The sequence below is a fragment of the Nicotiana attenuata genome, unplaced genomic scaffold (genome assembly GCF_001879085.1).
Source record: "Nicotiana attenuata strain UT unplaced genomic scaffold, NIATTr2, whole genome shotgun sequence".
Classification (NCBI taxonomy): Eukaryota; Viridiplantae; Streptophyta; class Magnoliopsida; order Solanales; family Solanaceae; genus Nicotiana; species Nicotiana attenuata.
The window spans coordinates 248,569-272,057 of NW_017671148.1; the positions used below are offsets into that span (position 1 = coordinate 248,569).

At 40.9% G+C, this 23,489-nt stretch overlaps 1 protein-coding gene across 1 annotated transcript; it reads right to left on the minus strand.

Moving 5' to 3' along the window:
* Positions 1-20,134: 20,134 nt before the first annotated feature.
* Positions 20,135-21,980, minus strand: LOC109206247. The gene has a single exon (XM_019369061.1). It carries the CDS (start codon positions 21,783-21,785, stop codon positions 20,346-20,348), a length of 1,440 nt encoding a protein of 479 aa, XP_019224606.1. The 5' UTR covers positions 21,786-21,980; the 3' UTR covers positions 20,135-20,345.
* Between the last annotated feature and the right edge of the window lie 1,509 nt (positions 21,981-23,489).

The window sequence follows — 23,489 nt, forward strand, 5'->3', positions numbered from 1 at the left end:
GGTAAGTGTTCTTAACTTCATTCTCTCTTAATTTCTTCATCTAATCACTAATTCCTAGCCCTAAATCATGAATTCAAAGTAGAAATTAAGGGTTTTGGGTAAGAGTTAGGGGTTTTGGGAATTTCGGTGATTCAACCTCAATTTGGGTCGACTTAAAAAAATATATTTGAACTTGTGGGGTTATGGATGACTAGGTTTTGGCCGAGCCTCGTGTTTGGACCATGTGGGCCCGGTGTCGAATTTTGGTATTTTTTGGAAGAATGCTAGAAAACTCATTCTAGGCTATGGGATTATGTTGTTGAGCCCTAATTGATATTATTGAATTAGTTATGCCTAGATATCATTGTTTCGGAGTCGGATTGTAGAGGAAAGACGGTATTTGAGGATTGATTGCTAATCTTTGGACCGAGGTAAGTGTTTGATCTAACTTTGGCTTGAGGGAGTAGGATTAGAGTGTTATTAATTGCTAAATGCTAAATGATCGAGTACGGTGTATAGGCATGGTGACAAGTATCTATACACCGGTGTCTAGCATGACCGTGGGTCCTTTTTGCATGTATTTCTGATATTTTTGAGACTCTTCTATGCTAATTGATGAATTCTACATAATGTGAAGAGTTTGAGGATTGGTTATGAATTGTAAATTCTTTGGAGCGTTGGCTCGAACAATAAAAATACTATTGAGTAAGAAATGAAAGAAATGGGAAGAGATATGATTAATCCCTTGCCGGGATGGTTTTAGTATATTGATTATCTCCCTTGCCGGGATGTGAAAGTTGTTGTTGTTACTCCCTTGTCGGGATTTAGCTGTTAATTGTGTAATTCCCTTGCCGGGACATTTCTTATTATTTGTTTATCCCCTAGCCCCGTTTGGTTGTGATTACTGTTTGGGTGAGGAAGAGTGATATTTGCACGAAGGGTCATTCCGTGCCATGTTTTGATTATTGTTGCACGAAGGAACATTCCGTGCCATGTTTTGATTATTAATGCACGAAGGACATTCCGTGCCATGTTTTGATTATTATTGCACGAAGGAACATTCCGTGCCATGTTTTGATTATTATTGCACGAAGGGACATTCCGTGCTATGTTTTGATTAGTAATGCACGAAGGGACATTCCGTGCCATGTTTTGATTATCACTCTCGTTGACTTTGTAGTTGTACCGTTTCATTCCTTATTTATTGACCTTGTATTCTAAATTGCTACAGCCCCTACAGCATGCTCCCCTCCCTCTTGACTTGTTAAATTTTTGTATTCTCTTCTATTGCGTATGTATATATTTGAACTGCACAGGTTTGTTTGGTAGTCCGGTCTAGCCTCGTCACTACTTCGCCGGGGTTAGGCCAGGCACTTACCAGCACATGGGGTCGGTTGCGCTGATACTACACTCTGTGCATCTTTTTGCACAGACCCAGGTGTTGGAGCAGCATTTGAGTAGCAGTAGCATTCTGGGAGCGAGTTTCCAGTCCAGGGACATTCGAGGTAGCCTTGCTGACGTCCGCAGGCCCGGAGTCCTCTCTATTTTATTCAGTTTGTTATCGTTGCACCGTAGCAGACAGTTTTATGATTCATTCAAACCTTGTATTTAGTATTCTCTAGACGTTCGTGAGTATTGTGACACCAGTCTTGGGTAGAGGATTGTTAAACTTCCGCGTTTCTTTTAGTAAATTTTATTTGAGACTTCCGCTTTATTGTTAAATGCTTTATTATTGTTAATACTGTTGATGTTTGCTAAAAGAGGTAATTGATGATTGGCTTGCCTAGCTCCTATTAGTAGGCGCCATCACGACTCCCGAGGGTGGGAAAATCCAGGTCGTGACACCTAACACCTTCCCCTCGATATAATTTCTAGCCTTCACCCGAACTCTGGTTTTCCAACTCAACTCGTGGTGTCCTAATGCACTTAATCATTAGGTGGCGACACTTCAAATCCAAAAACCCAATTCCCAAACGGGAATAGAGTTGTCTTCCCAAATGTCGTAAACCCGATTTCGCAAGAAAAAGGGGGCGTCGACAGTATTCTCCCCCCACCGGATTCTCAGCAAGATGATCTGCCAATGCTTGTCCTTTGACCGCCTTTTGAGTTACGTAGACGATATCGAACTCGCTCAACAGTATCTGCCATTTGGCCAATTTCCCGGTCGGCATAGGTTTCTGAAATATATACTTTAACGGATCCATCCTAGATATGAGATATGTGGTATAGGCACAGAAGTAATGCCTCAATTTCTGAGCTGTCCAGGTCAAAGCACAACACGTGCGTTCCAGCAGAGAGTACCGTGCTTCGTAAGGTGTGAACTTGTTACTGAAGTAGTATATGGCTTGCTCCTTTCTCCCTGTCTCATCATGTTGTCCCAGGACGCATCCGAAGGCTCCATCCAATATAGATAGATAGAGTAGCAAAGGTCGTCCCGGATCTGGCGGGACCAAGACCGGTGGTGTGGACAGGTACTCCTTGATCTTGTCAAAAGCTTTCTGACAATCCTCGGTCCAGCTTGTCTCGGCATCTTTCCTCAGTATCTTGAAGATGGGTTCACATATGACTGTGGACTGTGCTATGAAGCGATTAATATAATTGAGACGCCCTAGGAATCTCATCACGTCCTTTTTGCTCCTAGGAGGCGGTAGCTCCTGAATAGCCTTGACTTTAGACGGATCTAGCTCGATCCCTCGACAGCTGACAATGAATCCCAATAACTTTCCTACGGGAACCCCGAAAGCACACTTGGCAGGGTTTAGTTTCAAGTTGTACCTCCTTAGTCTGTCGAAGAACTTTCTCAAGTCTGCTGTGTGGTCTGTGCCCTCTTAGATTTGATAATAACGTCGTCCACAAACACCTCTATTTCTTTGTGCATATCATGGAAGATGGTTGTCATGGCTCTCATGTAGGTAGCCCCAGCATTCTTTAGACCAAATGGCATCATCTTGTAGCATTATACCCCCCATGGTATAATGAAAGCTATTTTCTGTGCATCTTCTTCATCCATCGCGAAGCAATCTACAAAGGATTGGAGTTGATGCTTGGCGGAGTTGTCAATCAGGATGTGTATATTTGGCAGTGGAAAGTCGTCCTTGGGGCTTGCTCTGTTTAAATCTCGACAGTCAACACATACTCTGACTTTCCCATCTTTCTTTGGAACTGGCACAATGTTGGCTAACCAGGTTGGGTACTCAACCACCCTGAGAACTTTGGCATTGATCTACTTGGTAACTTCCTCCTTGATTTTCAGGCTCATGTCTTATTTGAACTTTCTGAGTTTCTGCTTTACTGGCGGACACATTGGATAGGTAGGTAACTTGTGAGCCGCTATGGATGTGATCAAACCTGTCATGTCATCATATGACCATGCGAAAATGTCTTCGTATTCCCCTAAGAAACGGGTGTACTCTTTCTTCTCTGTTGGTGATAAGTGAATGCTGATGCGAGTTTCCTTAACGGTCTCGGCGTCCCCCAAGTTTACTGCTTCGGTTTCGTCCAGATTGGACTTAGGCTTATTCTCAAAGTTTTCCACCTCCCTGACAACTTCCTCGGGTATCTCGTCTTCTTCATCCGAATCACTATCCTCATGTTGCGTTGCCTCATTACATGTCACAGTCACCGGTACATCAGGAAAAGTAATAATAACGCCAAGGACTCGGCGGGCCCGGGATGGTGTGGCGGTCCAGTTCCTAAGAACAGCTCCTTCTCCACAGTCTGAATAATGAGGCCTTCATCCTCCCCCTCCTCAATTATTGAACTGCAGTACATATCCTCATCCTCCAAAAACAGATTGTTTAGCCCAGCTAGTGCCTCTTCTTCTGCAGTTCCCCATATTGTATCAGCTTGGTGAAAGGCTTGATCCAGACGTGGCACTAGTTGCTCAAGAGGGTAGTACGGACCACGCCATGGAGGCGACCAATCTTTATACTCTTGCTATGTGTACTGGTATCCGATCCCGAATGTAGTGTCATGACCCTTCAGCTGTATCGGTTTAGTAATACCCCGGAGGTTATTTCCGAGCCCTTTCCCGGGTTCATACTCGGACCATGCCAGAATGCTTTCTATTTTGCTGCTCCACTATTTGTCTTTCTCGATGGAGTTGACACGTTCGATGTGATGATAGGTTTCCCCTCCTAGCCTCCTTCTGTTTTCGATACCCGGAATGGTTTGGCTGGTGTAAATGGGGTTACTCCCGTCCTCGTGAATGATCACCTCCTGATGGTTCCATTCAAACTTTACTGCCTGATGCAAGGTTGATGCCACATCCCCAGCGGCGTGTATCCATGGTCGTCCTAGCAGCAAATTATAGGATGCAGATATGTCCAGCACCTGAAACTCGACATCGAACCACGTGGGCCCCATTTGTAGACAGAGATTGATTTCTCCGATGGTAGCTCTTTGAGACCCGTCAAAAGCCTTCACATTCATGGTCCCTTCTCGTATCTCGTATAGGCCTTTGCCCAACCTCTTCAGTGTTGTTAATAGGCAAATATTGAGACTGGATCCTCCATCAATCAGGACCCTGGTAGTGAAGTAGTCTTCGCATCGCACTGTGATGTGTAGTGCTTTGTTGTGATTCAAACCCTCAGGCGGCATATCATCCTCGTGGAAAGTGATTTTGTGACTTTCCAACACCTGTCCTACCATGTTAGCCATTTCTTCGCTTGTGATATTATTGGGCACATAAGCTTCGCTCAACACTTTTATTAAAGCATTCTTGTGCGCTTCTGAATTCTGCAACAGTGACAAGATGGATATCTGAGCTGGGGTTTGTTTAAATGATCAATAACGGAATACTCCTTTGCTTGGACTTTACTCCAAAGGTCATCTGGCCCTGTTTCAATGACAGGCTTCTTGGCAGTGGCTTCCTTACTTCATCCTCCCAGGTGTTCAGGTGTATAGATTCTTCCGGTCCTAGTCATTCCTTGTGAGGCGTCGGATTCCTCCATCTTTGCCTTTCCTTTTCACCGAGCTTCGGCGACATAATCCCAAGGTATTGCTTTTGAATTGAAAGAAGGTGTGGTCGATACTGTCGCTATGAAAGGTGCGACCACTTCCACTTCAAACGGAACAGGGATCGCCGCAGGTGGAGGCACCTCTACTTCAAATGGAACTGATGTGGCTGCCTCAACCTCGATTGGCGACCGAGTCTGTACTACAATAGGGGTGAGGGTTTAAAGTCATCACCTTCCCGAATAAGCCCAATCGAACCCTCAGGGTCCCACTCTTTGTTAGTCTCTATCACATGTATTCCACCACCTGTATGATCAGGGAGAGGGTTGTTGCGAACATTGGGTGTGGGATCCTTTGCCTGTATAACCTTGTTGTCAACCAGTGTCTGGATCTCGTCTTTCAATGCCGGCATTCGTCAGTGGTGTGCCCCTTCATACCGGAATGGTACGCACAAGTTTTGTTAGGATTGACCCATTGGGATGGATTCTCTAGTGCCGCAGCAGGAATAAGAGTGACGTAACCTATGACTTTCAACCTTTCATACAGCTAGTCAATGGGTTCAGCAATAGCGATGTACTGTCTGGGTGATTTGCGGTCAAAATTGGGTCTTGGTCTTGGATAATTTTGGCGAGTCGGAGATGACTGGAAATGAGATGGTTGGGAGTTATAGGTATGATAGACAGTGGCTAGTTGGGAATATCTGGGAGATGATGGTGGATATGTGGGTGGTGGTGCTTGGTATGTCGGTGGAGGTGTTTGATATGTGGGTGGAGGTGTTCGATAGGTAAGTGGAGATTTCAGGCCTTGAGCCACCATTACTGCCCCAACGTCTTTCTTCTTTGATATGCCGCCTGATTGCAATGCTTTATTTGTGGCCTGTAATGCCTCACAATTTGTTACCATCCCGCTTTTGATGCCTTCCTCAATTCTTTCCCCAAGTTTAATGATATCGGAGAATTTGTGGTTTTCAATAACCATCAACCTTTCGTAATACTGCGGGTCCTGTGCTCTGACGAAGAACTTGTTCATCTGTTCTTCGTCCGAAGATGGCCTGACCTTGGCCGCTTCCGACCTCCAGTGGGTAGCATACTCGCGGAAATTCTCATTGGGCTTCTTCTTAAGATTCTGGATGTAGAAAACATCGGGTGCATTTTCTGTGTTGAACCTGAACCGGTCCATGAAATCCGATGCCTTACCTACCTAATTGAACCATTTCTTCAGATCCTGGCCGATGTACCAGGACAAGGCATCACCAGTAAGACTCCTCGTGAAGAGTTTCATCTGGATCTTTTCATTTTTTTCCGACTCCAACAAGCTTGTCACAATAGGTCCTTAGATGGACCCTAGGATCACCTGTACCGTCAAACATCTCGGAGGTTTGTACCCCTCCGGCAATTCCACATCTGGCTGTGTGCATAGGTCTTCATAATTCAGACCTTCTATCCCTTTGCCGCCTTCGACACCCTGAACCCGACTTGTCAATTTCTTGAGTTCGTCAGCCATATTTTTAATGAGCTGGTCCTTCTCTGAGGATTCTGGTGCATAGGAAATTGGTTGAGTAGAGTGAGGTATGGTGTCCACATATATGGGGTTGTTTTGATGAGTGCCGGAGACTTGGGTGTAATGATGGTCATTGGTTGAGTTTTGAGGATCAGGAATGGGTTGTGGTGTGTTTTGGGGAGTGTGGTAAGTGGCGGTTGGTGGGTATTAGATTGATTGGTGGTGGTGTTGTGGTAGAGTTGGTATTGGTAAGGGATTGAGATTTTGAGGTGGGGTTGGGTATTGATGTGGTGCATGAGGGTTTTGTGGGTGTTGGTTTGGTGTGTTTTGGGGAGGTATTGGGTTCTTTGTGTTTTGTTGGTTGATGTCGGGGACATTCAGGGTGAGTGACAAGTTTTCCAAGTTGCGAACCTGCTCAAGCTCTCCTTGTAGCTCCAGTATCTTTTGTTCCAATCTCAAGACTAGATCATTTGGTGTCGGAGTACTCCGGCCATCTAAAGTTTCTGCGTTCTCAGCATTCTCCTTTCGAATACCACTTAAGTCGTCCATTTTAGCCTTCCCTTTGCTCTTTGTATTGCTTGGAGGAGGAGGAGGTGGAGGGCCTCTGGATCTTGTATGATACGTTGATGATGCCAGTATGAGTGAACCAACCTTAGGGAATGGGAATAATCAAAATAAAGAAAACAAAAACAAAAACAAAAACAAAAAGGTAACAAGTTAGTAGGGGTTACGAAATGTTGCGGTATTTAAACACATATTGCGGGAATATGAATTCGCGTCCTAATTTGGGAGCCTCGTTGTGCCCGAGGTAGGCCTAGCGACAAATAGATTTGGAGAACTTCAGATGCCAACAAATGCCTCATTTCATAATATGAAAAACAGACGAATCCCAAAACGACACTAAGATAAAAAGAAAAAAATAAGTCACTACTGGTATTTGGCCTTATTACATTTTAAGAAAGCAAATAAATCTAGTCTATTTGGTCCCAGAAGGACCTTCCCCAGATTCGATCTTCCTGACTCCGTCGTACATGTTCCCCAGCTCGCGCAGACCCAGCAGCAAGTAGGCCCTGGCCAGATGTCCTCCTTCAGATCCTTCAGCGTTCTGGCAATCCTCAATCCTCTTTATGACTTTACCCTCCAGCTCTACTATTCCTCGCTCCAGTTACTCCAGCTTCCTGTTGGAAGTGACCGCCATTTCTTTCCATTCTTCAATCAATCTCACATTCCTCTCATATATTTCCCGGTGCTCATTCTCAGAGTCATGGACCCTCTTGCGCATCCTGTTGTATTTGACTTGAGCTTCAGCTTCATCGTCTAGGATTCTATTTCCTCGACCGGCTCCTGGCCTCACCATTCCCTTTAGATTGTCTTCTAACCACGCCGGGTAAAGAGGTTTGCACCCTGCATGATACCTGTCGGGCTCAATGGTGTTCTTTTCCACAATGATCTTACAATGCCACATATGCTGGGCTTGGCACTTGTAAGGGACATCGTCGTCTTGAAAGTCTGCTACGAAATGACTCATCTTGGCAACCCTTGGTACAACCTGTTTCCTGCATGCTTGCCTCATAACTCAGATAGGGACATAAGCGTATATCCCTCTAAACCCAATCAACACCAAGTGTGGAGCGTCCCTGGATCTGATGATGAATTCGTCTGTTGGGAACCCCTCAAACATCCATTGCACTTGCTCCTCAATCAGATTGTCGAAGAACTCCACCCACTCTTTGGCACTTTCCGGCTGAGCAAACCTATCCGGAATGTAGGTCATCTGTTTGGGGTGATGGAAGGCAATATGGTCATTCCAAGACCTTCGCGGAAATTCTTGGCGATACTGGCCCCTTTAAAGATGTTCTAATAACCACAATTGCAGCAACAGGTTACAATCCTCAAAATGCTTGAACCCTCTTGACAGCGCTCCAGAGCCCTGTAGATGTCGGCTATGATCATGGGGACTATGGTGTATGTCTGTCCGTTGATCCCTTCCATCAAAGTCTTGGCGACCATGTCCAACCTAGTGTGGATTCTTTCCTTTTTCATTGGGAATACTATCAGGCCCAAGAAGCACACAATGAACACGAATACTCGGCGGTGGATGTGGCCCAGAGAAGTGATAGAAAGCTCGTCATGGTAGGTACGGTAGGACTTGCTATGGCCATACCTCTCATACAGATATTCGAAGGGTATGTAAGATTCCTTCAGGCATCCCAAGTCAGCATTTTTCTTCAGCCCCATCATCTTTAAAAACTCTTTACCAGTACGGTTCTCTGGCACCAATGACCCAGGGCTATCCCAAGCCAATCCCCCAAGTCCCCCAATTTATTCTAGGAGTGGTGTCATCTCTATGTCGCCAAAATGGAACACAGCCCTTTCACTATCCCAGAATAAAGTGGCAGCCTCGATCAACCTTTTGTTTGGATCAATGTCTAGTAGAGAGGGTAAATTGCCCAAGTACTTTCTTATGTGTTTCTTGTCACTTGAGGAAAGGTCCTCCCACCAATCTAGCAGCAATGGTGGAATGTTGCTAACCATATCGAATCTGGGGACCTCGTGCCTCATTTTCTGCAAAACAAAAGGGTTAGTCCCTTATCCCCCACTAGACTCGACTATTTATACATTTATGATTGGCATATTGGTATTTAGTTCTCAAAATTAATATACAGAACGTGGTTGTATCCGTTGGGATTATGGAAACCCCGGTGGACTTTTGGATAAGGCTTGTCTTAAAGGATTATTATGTGGACAACATATTAATCCGGCTAGGTTTGACCATGATGCATGCACAATTTGATCCAGAGAAGGTTATATGGGGGTCTAGTCTGGTACCCTCAAATCAGACAACTTGAGGGGGGAATGGCCACGGAATACCGTCGACTGCACCGCCTGAATCGACTATTTTTACCGCAAAATAAGCTTGTCGAATTTAAGGGTATATAAATTGGAAGAGCGCAACCACTCATATCAACGCGTTTGCTATAGGACTTTGTACGCACGAGTGGAATATGAATTGGGGTATGAATATATGCAGCCAATAACAGCATATTTGTCAAGTATTTGCACGTAAGAAAATAAGTAAATGCGTATTTAAGATAATGTGAAAGACAGTTACAGAAGAAGAAAACAAAGAGACAAGTCAGTTTCAAAAAAATAAAGAAATCACATTTGCTTAAAAATAAATAGTTAAAATTCAAATATGGGAAAAGGGTACGTGGGATAGAGCATGCTTAAACTGATTCATAAAAAAATAAGTTCGTTATGGTAAGAGCCTAGAATATCCCCAGTACAGTCGCCATGCTGTCGCGCCCCCTTTTTTCCTCCTCGCGGAGAACATCCGGGTTTCGACATTTCATGGGGGGATTGACCCGTTTTCTTTTAGGAATTGGGTATTTGAAGAGTCGCCACCTAATGAATTATGGTGCGTTAGGGAACCTTGAGCAATTAACTCATGGACTAGTTTGCATTACCAAAGATTTAGGGTAAGGGCTCGAAATAACCTTGAAGGGAAGGTGTTAGGCACCCCTCGCGGTCCACAACGGTGGGTCCCGGCCGAACTTATACTCATATGAATTAGTCATTTTAACAGATAAATAGATTTAAGCACGTACTTGCAAGTAAAGGCATATTTTGAAATTCTAAGCACATGTATGATTCAAGTAATGAAACAAGGGAAAAAGGTTTGAACAAGTTGCACATATATGAAGAAAAGAAAATTCATTTAAACAACGGGGTTGGAAAGGGGGTCCTAGGTAGATTAGCCTACAGGATCATACCCACACAATGCCCGATAATCACTCCTCAATGAGGGGCTACACGTGACATTAGCGCATAGTCATCATATCCTTACTACCCAATTCCCTCCCCTTGGTCAGAGCCTAAAGCGTTCTAGCAACCTTGAAAGATATCCTATGCGTGCACTACCCATCCCTTCATTGTGGTCCTGGAGGTATTTAGGACCTCTAATTTGGGTAGTTCTAGACCATCCTAAGGTATTTAAAGAAGAAAAGTCTAAACGTCAAAACAAGTTGGACTGCTTTTAAAAGGGGGAACAATTAAAGGCTCACATTTTACCTCCACAAGCAGAAACAAATAAGTGCACGTCTCAAACAACCTTTTAAGAGAAAAACCTTAGAACATGATGTCTAGGTGAGCTGAGAGTATACAGTATTAGATTAGGACCAAAGTGTCAAAGACCTATTTAGCTTGCCTACTGATTTTAGACCCGTTGAATGTGAGCAGTCGCATATAACAGAACATGGTTTTATAGTTGCAGAATTTTAATCCCCCTACAGGCTTGCCTAGGCGTAGAATAGTGATGTCCTATGAGCATGGTATTTATTACTGATTAGGAATGCAGAAAATAATAAAGCGATTTTAAACGACAACTTGAGATCCTATAGGCATGCTTTCTAACAACGTTAATAATTAAGCAGCGTTTGAAAACCCTTTTAAGAAGCGGACAGATTTAGTTAATTAAACCATTTTAGAGTATATAAACACGAATTTGAACTGATTTATTTAACTGAACTGTTTTAATTCCTATAGACATGATCTCTAGTTAAGCAAGGTAAAAACGAACAACATTTATTTAATCAAAGTTAAACCCCTATAGGCATGGTATCTATAAAGCCGATTTTAACCCTATAGGCATGATCTCTATTATTAAAGCCATTTTAGATCCTATAGGCATGGTTTCTAATATTGTGGAAGTAAAGTAAACATAACAAACACATTTGAATCAACACGACCCTATAGGCATGGTATCCACCCAATTTACCCAACATATATAACTACCCTCCCTTTTTCACTAATTGCCCCACTGTTTGTTTACAATAATTATTACACACTAATGAATTAAATTAAAATACATAAATAAACAGGAGTTAATCTATAGGTGTAACGACCCGACCGGTCGTTTTGAGCTTTTGCACTTCGCTCGCCAGTTCTTGGGCATGACTAGCCCCGTGTGAGGTATTATGACTTATGTAAATCGTCGGTTTTGGATTTCAGGTTAATCAGAATAGATATGGAATGATGACTCTCGGCTTGAAGCTTAAAGTTTGAAAGATTTGACCAAGTATTGACTTGTTGGCATATGACCTCGGATTGGAATTTGTATGATTTATTTAGCTCCATTAGGTGATTTGAGACTTAGGAGCGTGATCGGAATGTGTTTTGGAGGCCCGGAGTAGATTTAGGCTTTAATTAGTGAAATTGAAATTTTGGCGTTTTCCGGTTGACAGGTGAGATTTTGATATAGGGGTTGGAATGGAATTCCGAAAGTTGCAATACGTCCGTTGTTTCATTTGGGATGTGTGTGCAAAATTTCAGGTCATTCGGACGTGGTTTTACGGACTTTTTGATCGAAAGCGTAATTTGAGAGTTTTTGGAATTCTTAGGCTTGAATCTGATGAAGAATTGGTGTTTTGATGTTGTTTTGAGCGTTCCGAAGGTTGGAACAAGTTTGAATGTTGTTTTAGGATTGGTTGGCATGTTTGGTTAAGGTCCCGGGGGCCTTGCGTGTGTTCCGGGTCATTTTTCCCTATGTTTGAACTATTGTTCTACTATCTGGTGTTTCCTTCTATGCGATCGCATAGGCATAGCCGCGATCGCATAGTACTATGTCAACCTGCCATATTTTCCTTCTGTGCGATCGCATTGATATGTTCGCGATCGCGTAGCACAAAATTTGGGCAGTAGCATTTTCCTTCTATGCGATTGCATTGATTTGTTCGCGATCGCGTAGCACACTTCGGGCCAGCAACTATTTCTTCTATGCGATCGCATCTCTTCTCCCGTGATCGCGATGTACAAATACCTGGACAGTATTAAATAGCCAATCCGCGACCCTTTATCATTTTTTCACCATTTTTGAACGGGATTGAAGCTTTTAAGAGGGATTCTTGAGGAAACCAAAGGGTAATCTCTTGGAGGTAAGATTCTTGACTTCATAACTCGTTTATATGTGATTAAAGGCCTAATTAGTGGTGAAATTTTGGAAAAAATCAGTGCAAAATGGGTAATTAGGGCTTGAGATTTAGAGACCTTAAAATGGGTAATTGAGGGGTCAATTGAAATCCGATTTCAGTGTTCTTGATATGTATAGACTCGTGGGAGGATGAGGATCATTTTGGCGTAAATTTTATTGAGTTCCGAGACGTGGGCCCGGGGGCCGGGTTTGGCCAATTTCGGGATTTTTGGTATAAATTGGATATTTTCGAGTGGACTTGTTCCCTTAGCATATTTTGATGGTATGAATCTGCTTTTGGCTAGATTTGGAGCATTCGGAGGCCGATTCGAGAAGCAAAGGCATCGCGGGCTAGAGTTTGGACCGGATAGAGGTAAGTAATGATTGAAAATTCTGTTCTGAGGGTATGAAACCCCGGATTTCACATCATTGTGCTACTTTGAGGTGACGCACACGCTAGGTGACGAGCATGGGGTCGTGCACCATTGGGAATTGTGACTTGGTCCATCCCGTACGACTATTAAGTCGCGTATTTTCTTGGAAATTATTTGATATTGTTATATTTTGGAAAATATTATTGTGTTTGGGGCTAAATGTCGTGTCTGGGCCTTGTGCCGATTGTTTGGACCCTTAGGGGCTTTTATTACTGATTTCCTCACTGTTTTTGGTTTGATATTTACATTCAGTCTTGCTATGTTCTTATTGTTTTCATAACTCGATTTTTTTCACTCCTCTTGATTTCAAAAATGATATTTTTAGCCGAGTACTTGTTTTACTGGCAGCCCGAGGGGCTTGAGTGAGTTTTGACTGAGTGAGGCCGAGGGCCTGTGTTGTGAGGATGTTATGGGATTGGGCTACACGCCGCAGCATGTGGTACTGATTTGTTATATATGAGAGGCCGAGGGCCTGGTTTATTATGCCACGAGGTGGCTTATGATTGATATGACGCTGAGAGCCTGTTGGATTATGCCACGAGGTGGCTTGATATTGCGCTTGGGCCGTAAGGGGCCCCTCCAGGAGTCTGTACACCCTTGTGAGCGCGAGTACCTAGTGTGATGATCCTGTCTATTATGTGAGGCCGAGGGTCGGATTGATTATGGCACGAGATGGCTTGATACTGCGCTTGGGCCGTAAGGGGGCCCTCCCAGAGTTTGTACACCCCTAGTGAGCGTGTGTACCCAGTGTGTGTGATGTGTTGTAGCCCGAGGGGATGTTGTTGTTTCATATTGAAGCCCGAGAGGCGGTTCTTGATTCTTGTTATGCCCGAGGGGCTGATTACGAGTGATTGTGAGGTAGCCCGAGGGGCTGGTTCTGTTGATATTATGCCCGAGGGGCGGTTTCTGGTACATGTTTTGCCCAAGGGGTTGTTTACGTTTCTATCATTTTTACTCACTGATTTTATCACTCGTTTTAAAACTATTAAAAGTTGTTTTAAAAGGTTTTACTGAAACTGAGCTTGATTTACGAAGTAAATGATTTCTGTACTGTTTTGGAAATGTACTGTATTTGCTGTAGCGTTATGACGTGGCTTACGTGTTTTCTTACTGCTCAGCTTTCATTTACTTTTAATTCTTACTGAGTTGGCGTACTCACATTACTCCCTGCACCTTGTGTGCAGATTCAGGTATTATTTTGAACCCGGTAGCGGGTGTTGGCTGCTCAATGACAGAGTCATTGGAGTTAGCGAAGTAGCTGCCCGGCGTTCGCAGCACTGCTTTTCTCCCTCTTGTCTTCCTTAGACTGTATTTAGTACATTTTTAGACTCTTAGCTGTATTCAGACCTTAGTAGATGCTCGTAACTTGTGACACCCCGATGTCGGGCTGGGTTTTGTTTTCCGCAGTTGTTATATTTTGCTTTATTTTGGGATTTATCATTATTAATGACTTGATTATGAATCATTATATCTGTTAATTAAACTTGGGGTTTGTGTCGGCTGGCCTTGTCTTCACGAGAGGCGCCATCACGACCGGGTCTAGGTTTAGAGTCGTGACAAGTTGGTATCAAAGCCTAGGTTACATAGGTCTCGCGAGTCATGAGCAAGTTTAGTAGAGTCTCGCGGATCGGTACGGAGACGTCTGTGCTTATCCTCGGGAGGCTGCAGAACCTTTAGGAAAAACTTCACATTCTTGAATTCTTATCGTGCGTCCTTGATTCAGCTTGAAATGTAACTCTTTGCATTCCTTCCATGCGTTCGTATGCGCACATGAGCGCTCGGTATCAGCTGTGCATTGACGGCTTGTGATCCCCTGATCGAGGGGCGAGATGTGATTTCTGTGCAATGATGTTGGGCCAGCCTGGAGGACTTGAGGCCGGGTTTTGCCTGTAGCTTGAGCACTGAGGTGCTGATTGTGTGAGCGCGTGCTTTTTGAATTTATATGTTCGGTAGTGTTCTTATTAGTGGAAGTGATGGCTGGATGACTATGTGGTGAGTATGATGTGATTGCGAGATGTGTTCAAATGATTTGAATGAGACGAGAAGGGTCTATTTGGGGGTAGTAAGAACTATCCGGTGCGTGATTTCCATCGTGATTTGATGTATGGCCCGAGTTGTGGGCGTGATTGAAGGACCTTTTCAGGTTGCCTAGTTAGGAAGTGAGGTAGATTTCACGTTGCGATATGAGTTCAGACTCAGGAAGATTAAGTGACTTCGTAATGTTTATGGCGGTGGAAGGGTATATGAAATGTTAGTTTGAGGCGAAGCTGGTGGGTTATCTCCTGCGGAGTGTTCTGAAGTCTGTGTGATCCTTATGTTGTTTGTTGTAAGACCTCATGTACCAGTGAATATATGTGTTACAATTTACATTTTGACCGCTTCAGAGAGTGGGCTTGACTGTGACGAGGGTGAATGCGACATTTGCAGAAGATTTGAAGTACTAGATGGGCTGTGTTGCACGAGCTTATGAAGGATTTAGCTTAATCTCACTATGGTATTATGGCGGTAATAGAGTATGTTCATTATAAGTTATTGTGTGTTTTGATCTATGGCTTCGAGCCAAGTGGGGAAGTCTGCTATTGATTAGTTGATGGCATGGTTATGTGCTATGATAGTTCCAGTTGGAGGCGTACTGGTGAATCAATTATGGCTTACGGAGGTTAAGACCGAGGATGGCTCAAGTAGAGGAAATTTCAATAAAGGTTATGTTATACTTTATAGGTGTATAAGAATCATGGAACGACGTGGGTTGTATTGGTAAAGGATGCACGGTGCATAGAACAGGAAGTTGCTTGGTTGCATTAAGGTGAGGTTACACTATGCGGTGTTGGAGTGCTTTTGGAGCACTGGTCGCCCAGTCCGTTTGATCGGTCTAATTGTGGATTGAGTAGAGTGGATGACTTTCAAGAATGGTTCTAATGGGTTCAAGATTTTACATGTAATAATTGGAGATTTTCAAGTTGTATATTTGGCTAGGAACTGAGGTTTGTATTGGAGGGTGTCAAGACTCGTGGTATTTCTATATCATTATGGGATTCTATATATCAGCATCAGGAAGGTAAAGGTAATGGCTTTGGATTCACAGAAAGTCCCTTCAGGGTAGGTATTTTGAATGTGGTCCTTTTGGGAATATTTAAGAGAGTATTCAGCGGCTTATGAGCCTTAGACGGTGTGGTTTTATGCTTGGGTCTCGTATGGTGAGTCTGGGTTGAGGAATTGTAGTGTTATAGCAAGAAGGAATATCAAGTTGAAGGTAAATCAGAGGGAAATCAGAAGGAAACTCGGATAGATGGGATAGCTTGGTAGTAGGCCGGATTGGCATGGTGATGGATATGATCGGTTCTTGAGTGCTTATGAAGCGGTGGGTTTCCACAGGTGTTCCGTGGCAATACTCTTAGGTTTTGATGGCTTGTGTAGCTTGGTTGAGTTAGAAGGAGTCAGTCCTGATGGTTCGGTTTTGCGCAAAAGGGGATTCGTAGAGTTCTTGATAATTTCTACCACGGTTAGAGATGTATAATTTCTGCTGGCATGAGGAGCATGGGAGGTATAGTTATTTTCTCCTAGATGGGATCAAATGGAAAGTTCTTAACTAGTTGAGTATATATTTGATTGTGGCTCGAAAGGAATTATGAAGTTCTCATATTTATCATAGGATGGCATGGTATATGTGGTATGTTGTGTAGGGTTGAGATTGGCATGTGTAAGGTCGCAGTTCAGTTCTGAAAGGAAGGTCATAAATTCTTAGACAGCACGGTCAGTTTCAGATGACTAGGTAAATGATATTACTAAATGGTGTGTCTTTATAAGGGTATACACTTCAGAAAAAGGCAATGTGTTTGAATTAAGGATACTTCATTAGTATTGTGGCACTCTCTTATTGGATCGACTGTCGATATTCAAGTTGGCTTGATAGCACAGAAGAATTATAGGAGTATCCCTCGTGGAATGATCGAGTATCGGATGTGTGTTAGATGTTCGGGCAGTGTAGCTGGGATCAGATATGGTGATTCGTGTGCTTTATGGATTGGGAGACTGAGAGTTTCCGTGATTAGATGGCTTTGTGGTTGTGGACTGTGAGAAAATAGCTAAGGTTGGTCAGAGGGNTAAAGATTAGCTTGAGGCGTGTCAAAGACACTGTCCTTAAGGATATTTCCCCCACACCGAAATGAATAATATTAGGCGTATCCCCCAGGATTCAACAAGCTCTTCTAGTATAACTAGGAGCAGAAACAACAAAGATTAATCAAAATAAACCCAGCAAAATAGAAGATAATTAGAAGGAAAGTCTTTTCTTCTTTCTTTTCTCTCTTATCAAGATGTAAAAATAAAGAGTATAAATAGTGCAATAGAAAATGCACAATCTGATCGAATTGTCTAAGCCATAAGCTTTTCAAAGCTTATAAAACGTTCAAATTCAAACGTTAAAATTTAAAGACATTAAGGTTGTAAAATGCTTAATTATTCTTTCAACAACAGTAACGTCTACCCACTAATGAGCATTCAATAATCAGTTTTATTTTGTCCCAATTTAATTCAAAATCAAACTAATTTTCTGTTACAGATATATTTAAAATAATTACTATAATAATGACTCATTAATATAATAGTGTGAAAATGAATCTAGACATAGTTTTAGACATAATTTTGGAATATTTCTTTTTGAGATATCAAAAGTATTTTCTATCAGGATATCCCATAGGATTAGTTATTCCACCTTCTAATGGGATAACTAATCCCGCCATTTCAGTGTAAAAGTTATTCTAGGATTAGCTAATATCCTAAACCAAACATGGGTTAAAGTTAATCCCAAAATTTAACCCGGGATTATTATTCTTATCTCATGTACCAAACAACTCAGATCCTAAATGAGAACGAATATAATACGGAATAGTACCGCCATATTTATTTTTATTTTTTTAATTATCCAGCATCTTCTTGATCGGTACCGTCCATTAGGCTGGCCTAGACCTGTCCACTCCTCTTCCTCCAGCCCTCTCGAAGCTGAACGTGTTTTAAAATATAATAATGGTGGTATTTGTAGAAGCTAAGATTCACAAAGGTGTTTGTTCAAATTGTGGATGTGGAAAATAATACTTCCTCCGGTTTAAAATAAGTGATTTTTTGAATGTTTTCACACAAATTAAGAAATCCACCTTTTAGCATTAATTAGTAATGAAATTGACCATATTAACCTTTACTATCTCACATAAACACTCCTAACACACATTCCAACACTATTTACTCCAAGGACAATGTAGGAAAAAAATAATTAATTCATTCTTGAAATCTGGAAAAATCACTTATTTTGGATCACAAGAAAAAGGCCAAAAAATCACTTATTTTTGACCGGAGGGAGTAGTTCGTAGATGTAAATCCGAATCATGTGCTTCAAACTTCAGAGACTAGGCACTAGCTGACTAGATGTGTTAATTATTGGGGAAAAAAATAAGATTAACACTTACCCCTAATCATGTGGATGAGATGTTTAGTCAAAATGATTACTTAATTGTTGAAGTCAGAGATGCAATCATCTAAGGCATCACTAAGATAATAGAATAATTAATCAGTGCAATTTCTTAATATAATTAATATGTCTAATTATTGGCTGGAAAAATGATTAGTTGCTTCAATTTTAAGCACCCTTAGTCTTAAAATCATGTCTTATTAATGAGGGTAAACGTTTTTGCATTTGCATCAAAACTCAAGTTATTGAAAGACATGGAGAGTAAGAAATGTGACTGTTCTCCTCCATATGAAGTACAGCGTAATGAGAGATATTGTTCTATATCCCCTGCTCATTGTCCCAAGACTTGGCCTGAATTGGTTGGATTTTCAGGTGATGAAGCTGCAAAGGTGATTTTAGCAGAGATGCCAAACTTACTTATTGAATTCATTCATCCGCCTTGGGCTTTAACTCAAGACTTTAGACCCTCTAGAGTTCGGATTATTGTTGATCGTTTTGACAAAGTTAGTATGCCTCCAACTATTGGCTGATCCTCTCTCCAACTTGTTTTCCTTTTAGTCCAAATGAATGAGTGTTCTTTGGACTGTGTATTAGCATAAGATAGAGCCATTGCCTTTTCTAAGTCCTTTGTTTTGACTTTTCTTACCTGATATTGCTTTTGTTTCGATTCTATTATTATTTTGCTGTTGTTATTTCTTTTTCCTAACTTCTTTACTACTGTATTTCCTTTTCTAAATTGATGTGTTTATGCTTGTCTTGAGCCGACGGTCTATCAGAAACAACCTATTTACCTGCACAAGATAGATGTAAGATTCGCGTACATACTACCCTTTCCAGACCCCACTAGTGGGATTTTACTGGGTCGTGTTGTTGTTGTTGGTAGAGGTGGGCGTTCGGGCAGTTCGGATTGAATTTAAAATTTCGATTTGGATTTTCGATTTTCGAACCGAAGAAATGACAATCCAACTCCAATCCAAATAAGTTCAGATTTGATCGGATTTTTTAAGTTCGGTTTCGAATTAATCGGTTTGGATATTTTGGATTTTCGGTTTTGAGCTTATAAATTGAGATATTTCTTCTTTTTATAAAAATAAATATCTAAATGAAGTACTCATATTAAATTGCCTGAAAAATTTTCCATTTTCACCGCAGTCATCCAAATAAAGTATTCAAGTAATGAAACTATTATTAAGGAAATGCACCAAAGACATTAATACGCCTGATAAGAAGTAGCAATAGTAAAACCATATCCAAATAGAAAATATTATGACAGTAACTAAGTAATTAATACTCCCTCCGGTCCATAATAGTGATTTTTGGGGTTTTTCTTGTCTCCAAAATAAGTGATTTTTCCATATTTGAAGACTGAATTAATTATTCTTTCCCTACATTTCCCTTGGAGTAAATAATGTTGAAGTATGTGTTACGAGTATTTATGTGAAGAGCTAGTAAAGGTTAATATGGTCAATTTCATTGCTAATTAATGTTAAAAGATGAGTTTCTTAATATGTGTGAAAACAACCAAAAAATCACTTATTTTGGACTGGAGAGAGTAGTGAATATGAGATAATATCTAATGGACAGGGTATCAAACTTATTACTACTGGCATATGGTTAATGGACTAAATATAAAGGATAACATTTCAGATTTTTGGATATCCAAAAATTCGAAGTATCTAATCCAATATCCAATCCGTAATCCGAAAATCCAAACCAAAAAATTTGGATTTCGGGTTTGCCCAAACTAGGCCCACCCCTAGTTGTTGGTTTCTTTCTCAAGAGTTTATTCTTATTCACACAAGAAAAAGAGTGAATTTATCATGAATCAAAATCTTGGGAAATGAAGAGATCATTTATACACACTCAGCATGAAACTATTGCAGGTATCCTGCTAAAAGAATTAGGAACATTGGAAAAAGAAATCAAGAAAAAGTATTTGTATAAAATAAGTACTCCAATTTCTCTTCCACAACCCAATGAATCCTAGCTAATATTTGCCATGACTAACTATATGATTGAAAAATTCTCAAAAAACCCCACCAAATCAAGATTCACTCCATTGGCGATTCTCACACTTGTAAATACAACTCAACCCAACCAAAATATCAGCAATGGCAGCTTCTGTCTTCTCTTTATCCGAATAATGCAACGTCTGCAGCAACAAAACAGAAGGCTTAATATCAAACTTAGTCTTCTCCAAATTCCTTTCAAGCTGCCAATTTATAGTGTTATGTGCCATTGGCGCTAGCCATTCCATTATATGTTTCAAAGCCTCCCTCCACCCCTCGGCCAACGATTCGTCCTCATCCATACATTTCAATTTCTTGCTCAATTTTGATCTCACTGTTTTTTTCAGGTTGTCCGGCAACATTAGGTACAGATTTTCTCGTGAATTAAGGTCTACGGATTCGGATGGATTCGAATACTTCTCTACTAATGTGATTACATTAGCATAACGCAACGCGAGCCCTGAACCGCCCACGGTTGAAGGCCCTGCTGCATGAAACACCCTATTGTTTTTGGCCAATTTTTCCGATCCAAAACCTTCATCATCACATAGAAAAAATATCGATTTTCGGCTGTAAAATCGAACCAACGTAGGCTTAGACGTCGTGGGAATGGGCCCGGACCGTGAAATAATTTGTTCCCTTATTGGTTCAATCAAACAATTCTCTGGTTGGACTTTAAGAATCTCTTTCTGCTGAGATGAACGCATGTTACGCAATGAAACAGAGGGCAGAACAGGAATATAAGGACCAAAAATGACGCAAATTCTAGCGTAAATTATGCAGACAATACGTGCCATGTAACCAACACTTTTATCAAACGTTTGACTCCACAATGAAATCTCTCTGAACTGTCGAACCTGCTTTCTTTGTTGTTCTAGTCTCTGATTAAACATGTCGCAATTCACTTTCTGCAATTGCCCTGCTGTTTTTTTCTCCTTCCATTTTTTCATTTTCCTCTCTGATATCTCCAATTCTGTTAAATTTTCCAACGCTGCGTACAAACCAGACGTGGCATTAATCAATTTCTCCATTTTATCAACTCTTTTTTCAATCTCCTTTGACCCATATTCCAGTTTCCCAAAATCAATAATCCCTAGCTTGAGATCCGTGTATACAAGATCAAAACGATTAAGGCCAAAATCATTGCATTTATGGCCTAATCGTGCTACAGCAGCCGCGGCTTTATCAAGATCTTCAAGCCTCTCAGCACACGCAAGGCTTAAAAGAAAACCTTCATCTTTGGAATTCAAATATGCAACTCCTTGTGATTTCATCTCTGTTTTCAGCTTTGAAATCTCAACATCAGAAAGAGATTTGTATAAACAGAGTAATCTTGACATGATTTTCGCCGTTTCAAATGCCAAGATTCCCATTTGGTTGGCCTTTTTATCACTGTTAGCAAGACCATGATCTCCCATTTTCAAGCTCTTATTATTGTCTGTACTAAGCCAACCCATTTTTGCAAAACCAACCATTGTTGAGATATAAGGGTGTAATAGAAATATAAAATGTGTTTCAGGTATTGTCAGGAGTATTTATAAAAAATGGTGGAAGCTGGAGGATTAATGAGTGAGGAAATGGAAGGTATTTGAGGAAGAGAGGAAGGAGAAGAGAAACAGCTTCGAATGATCTTCATTGGGTCTGTATTGGATTATGATTACGCGTTTGGACCGTTGGACATATATATATATATTTTTTTTTGGGTGATAATATGAAAAGAAATAAAAAAAGGAAATATTTTGACATGTTGGTCAATCGAATTTACTGAAGAGAGGGATTGGATTTACTTGTTCCTAGCTTCTTGTGCGGTAGTTGAGGGATGGGCGCCACGTTTGAGGAATCTCGTTATGTCTGTTAGGAAACAGTTGGATTCACTGATTGTCAAATGTTGTTTTGAGTACCAGGTTGGTTTTGTCTCTGAGTCACTGTTTCTTAAAAAAATGAAAAGAAAAGAAAGAAACTTATCCCCGTCCAATCCTTATATCTATCATCGTGAGAAAATGTATTACTCCCTACATTTCAGATTATATGAATTTTTTCGCCTTTTGAGGTTTAAACTATATAAATTTTGACTAACATTTAGAATTTTGACCAATATTTAGAATACATTTTTTTTTATTATATTGACTTTAGAAGAATTACAACTTAAAGTGCTTTTGAATATCAAAATTTTAACTAATATTGAGTTGATATACTCCATATTAGCTTCAAATAAAAGCAAAAAGATTCACATAAAGTGAAAGGGAGAGAGTAATTAACTACTCCCTCCGTTTCAATTTACATGAGGTAGTTTGACTCGGCACGGAGTTTAAGAAAAAAAAAGACTTTTGAAATTTGTGGTCTTAAAAGCTTAAGGGGTAAAAGTTTTGTGGGGTCATGACATTTGTGTGGTTATAAAAGCTTGTCATTAAGGGTAAAATGGATATAATAAAAAGTTTAAAGTTGGATTATTTCCAAATTTAAAAATGTATTATTTATTTTGGAACAAACTAAAAAGAAAAGTACCTTATCTAGGAGGAACAAACCCTCAATATCTACCAATCTAAATATGCTTTAGTATCGGTTTAGGACCTGCCTCAAGCGAAAAGCAAGGAAAAAAAGATATTACACTTTTGAAAGTCAATATTTCTAATTCTAGAAGACATAATTTTAACTTAAATGTTAAAAGAACCAACAAAAAATCTTTTTAAGAATTGTGGAAGGATGAATAAGATCTTTTTTTCATTAACCAAAGGTTCGGGTTCGAGCCTTGATGATGAAAAAAATCCTAATAGGGGACGCTTCCATCTTTAATAAGCCTTTGTGATATAAAATCCGAACAGCCGGGCTCGAAGCGAATACCAAACAGGCAAACACCAGGTTACAATACAAAATAACAAGAGATTTGTAAAGGTATTGATCTAATTCATTTCTACTGATCTTTTTGCTTTTTATTACTTAATAAATTTCATTAAGAAAAAGATAATTGAATTGAGCATTTGTTCTTCTAACATTGTGATTCAAACTGATGTCATCTCTTATATTCCAGTCTATTGTAACGACTCGACCGGTCGTTTTGAGCTTTTGCACTTCGCTCGCCAGTCCTCGGGCATGTCTAGCCCCGTATTATGCATTATGACTTATGTAAATCGTTGGTTTTGATTTTCAGGGTTATCGGAATGAATTTGGAAGAACAGTTA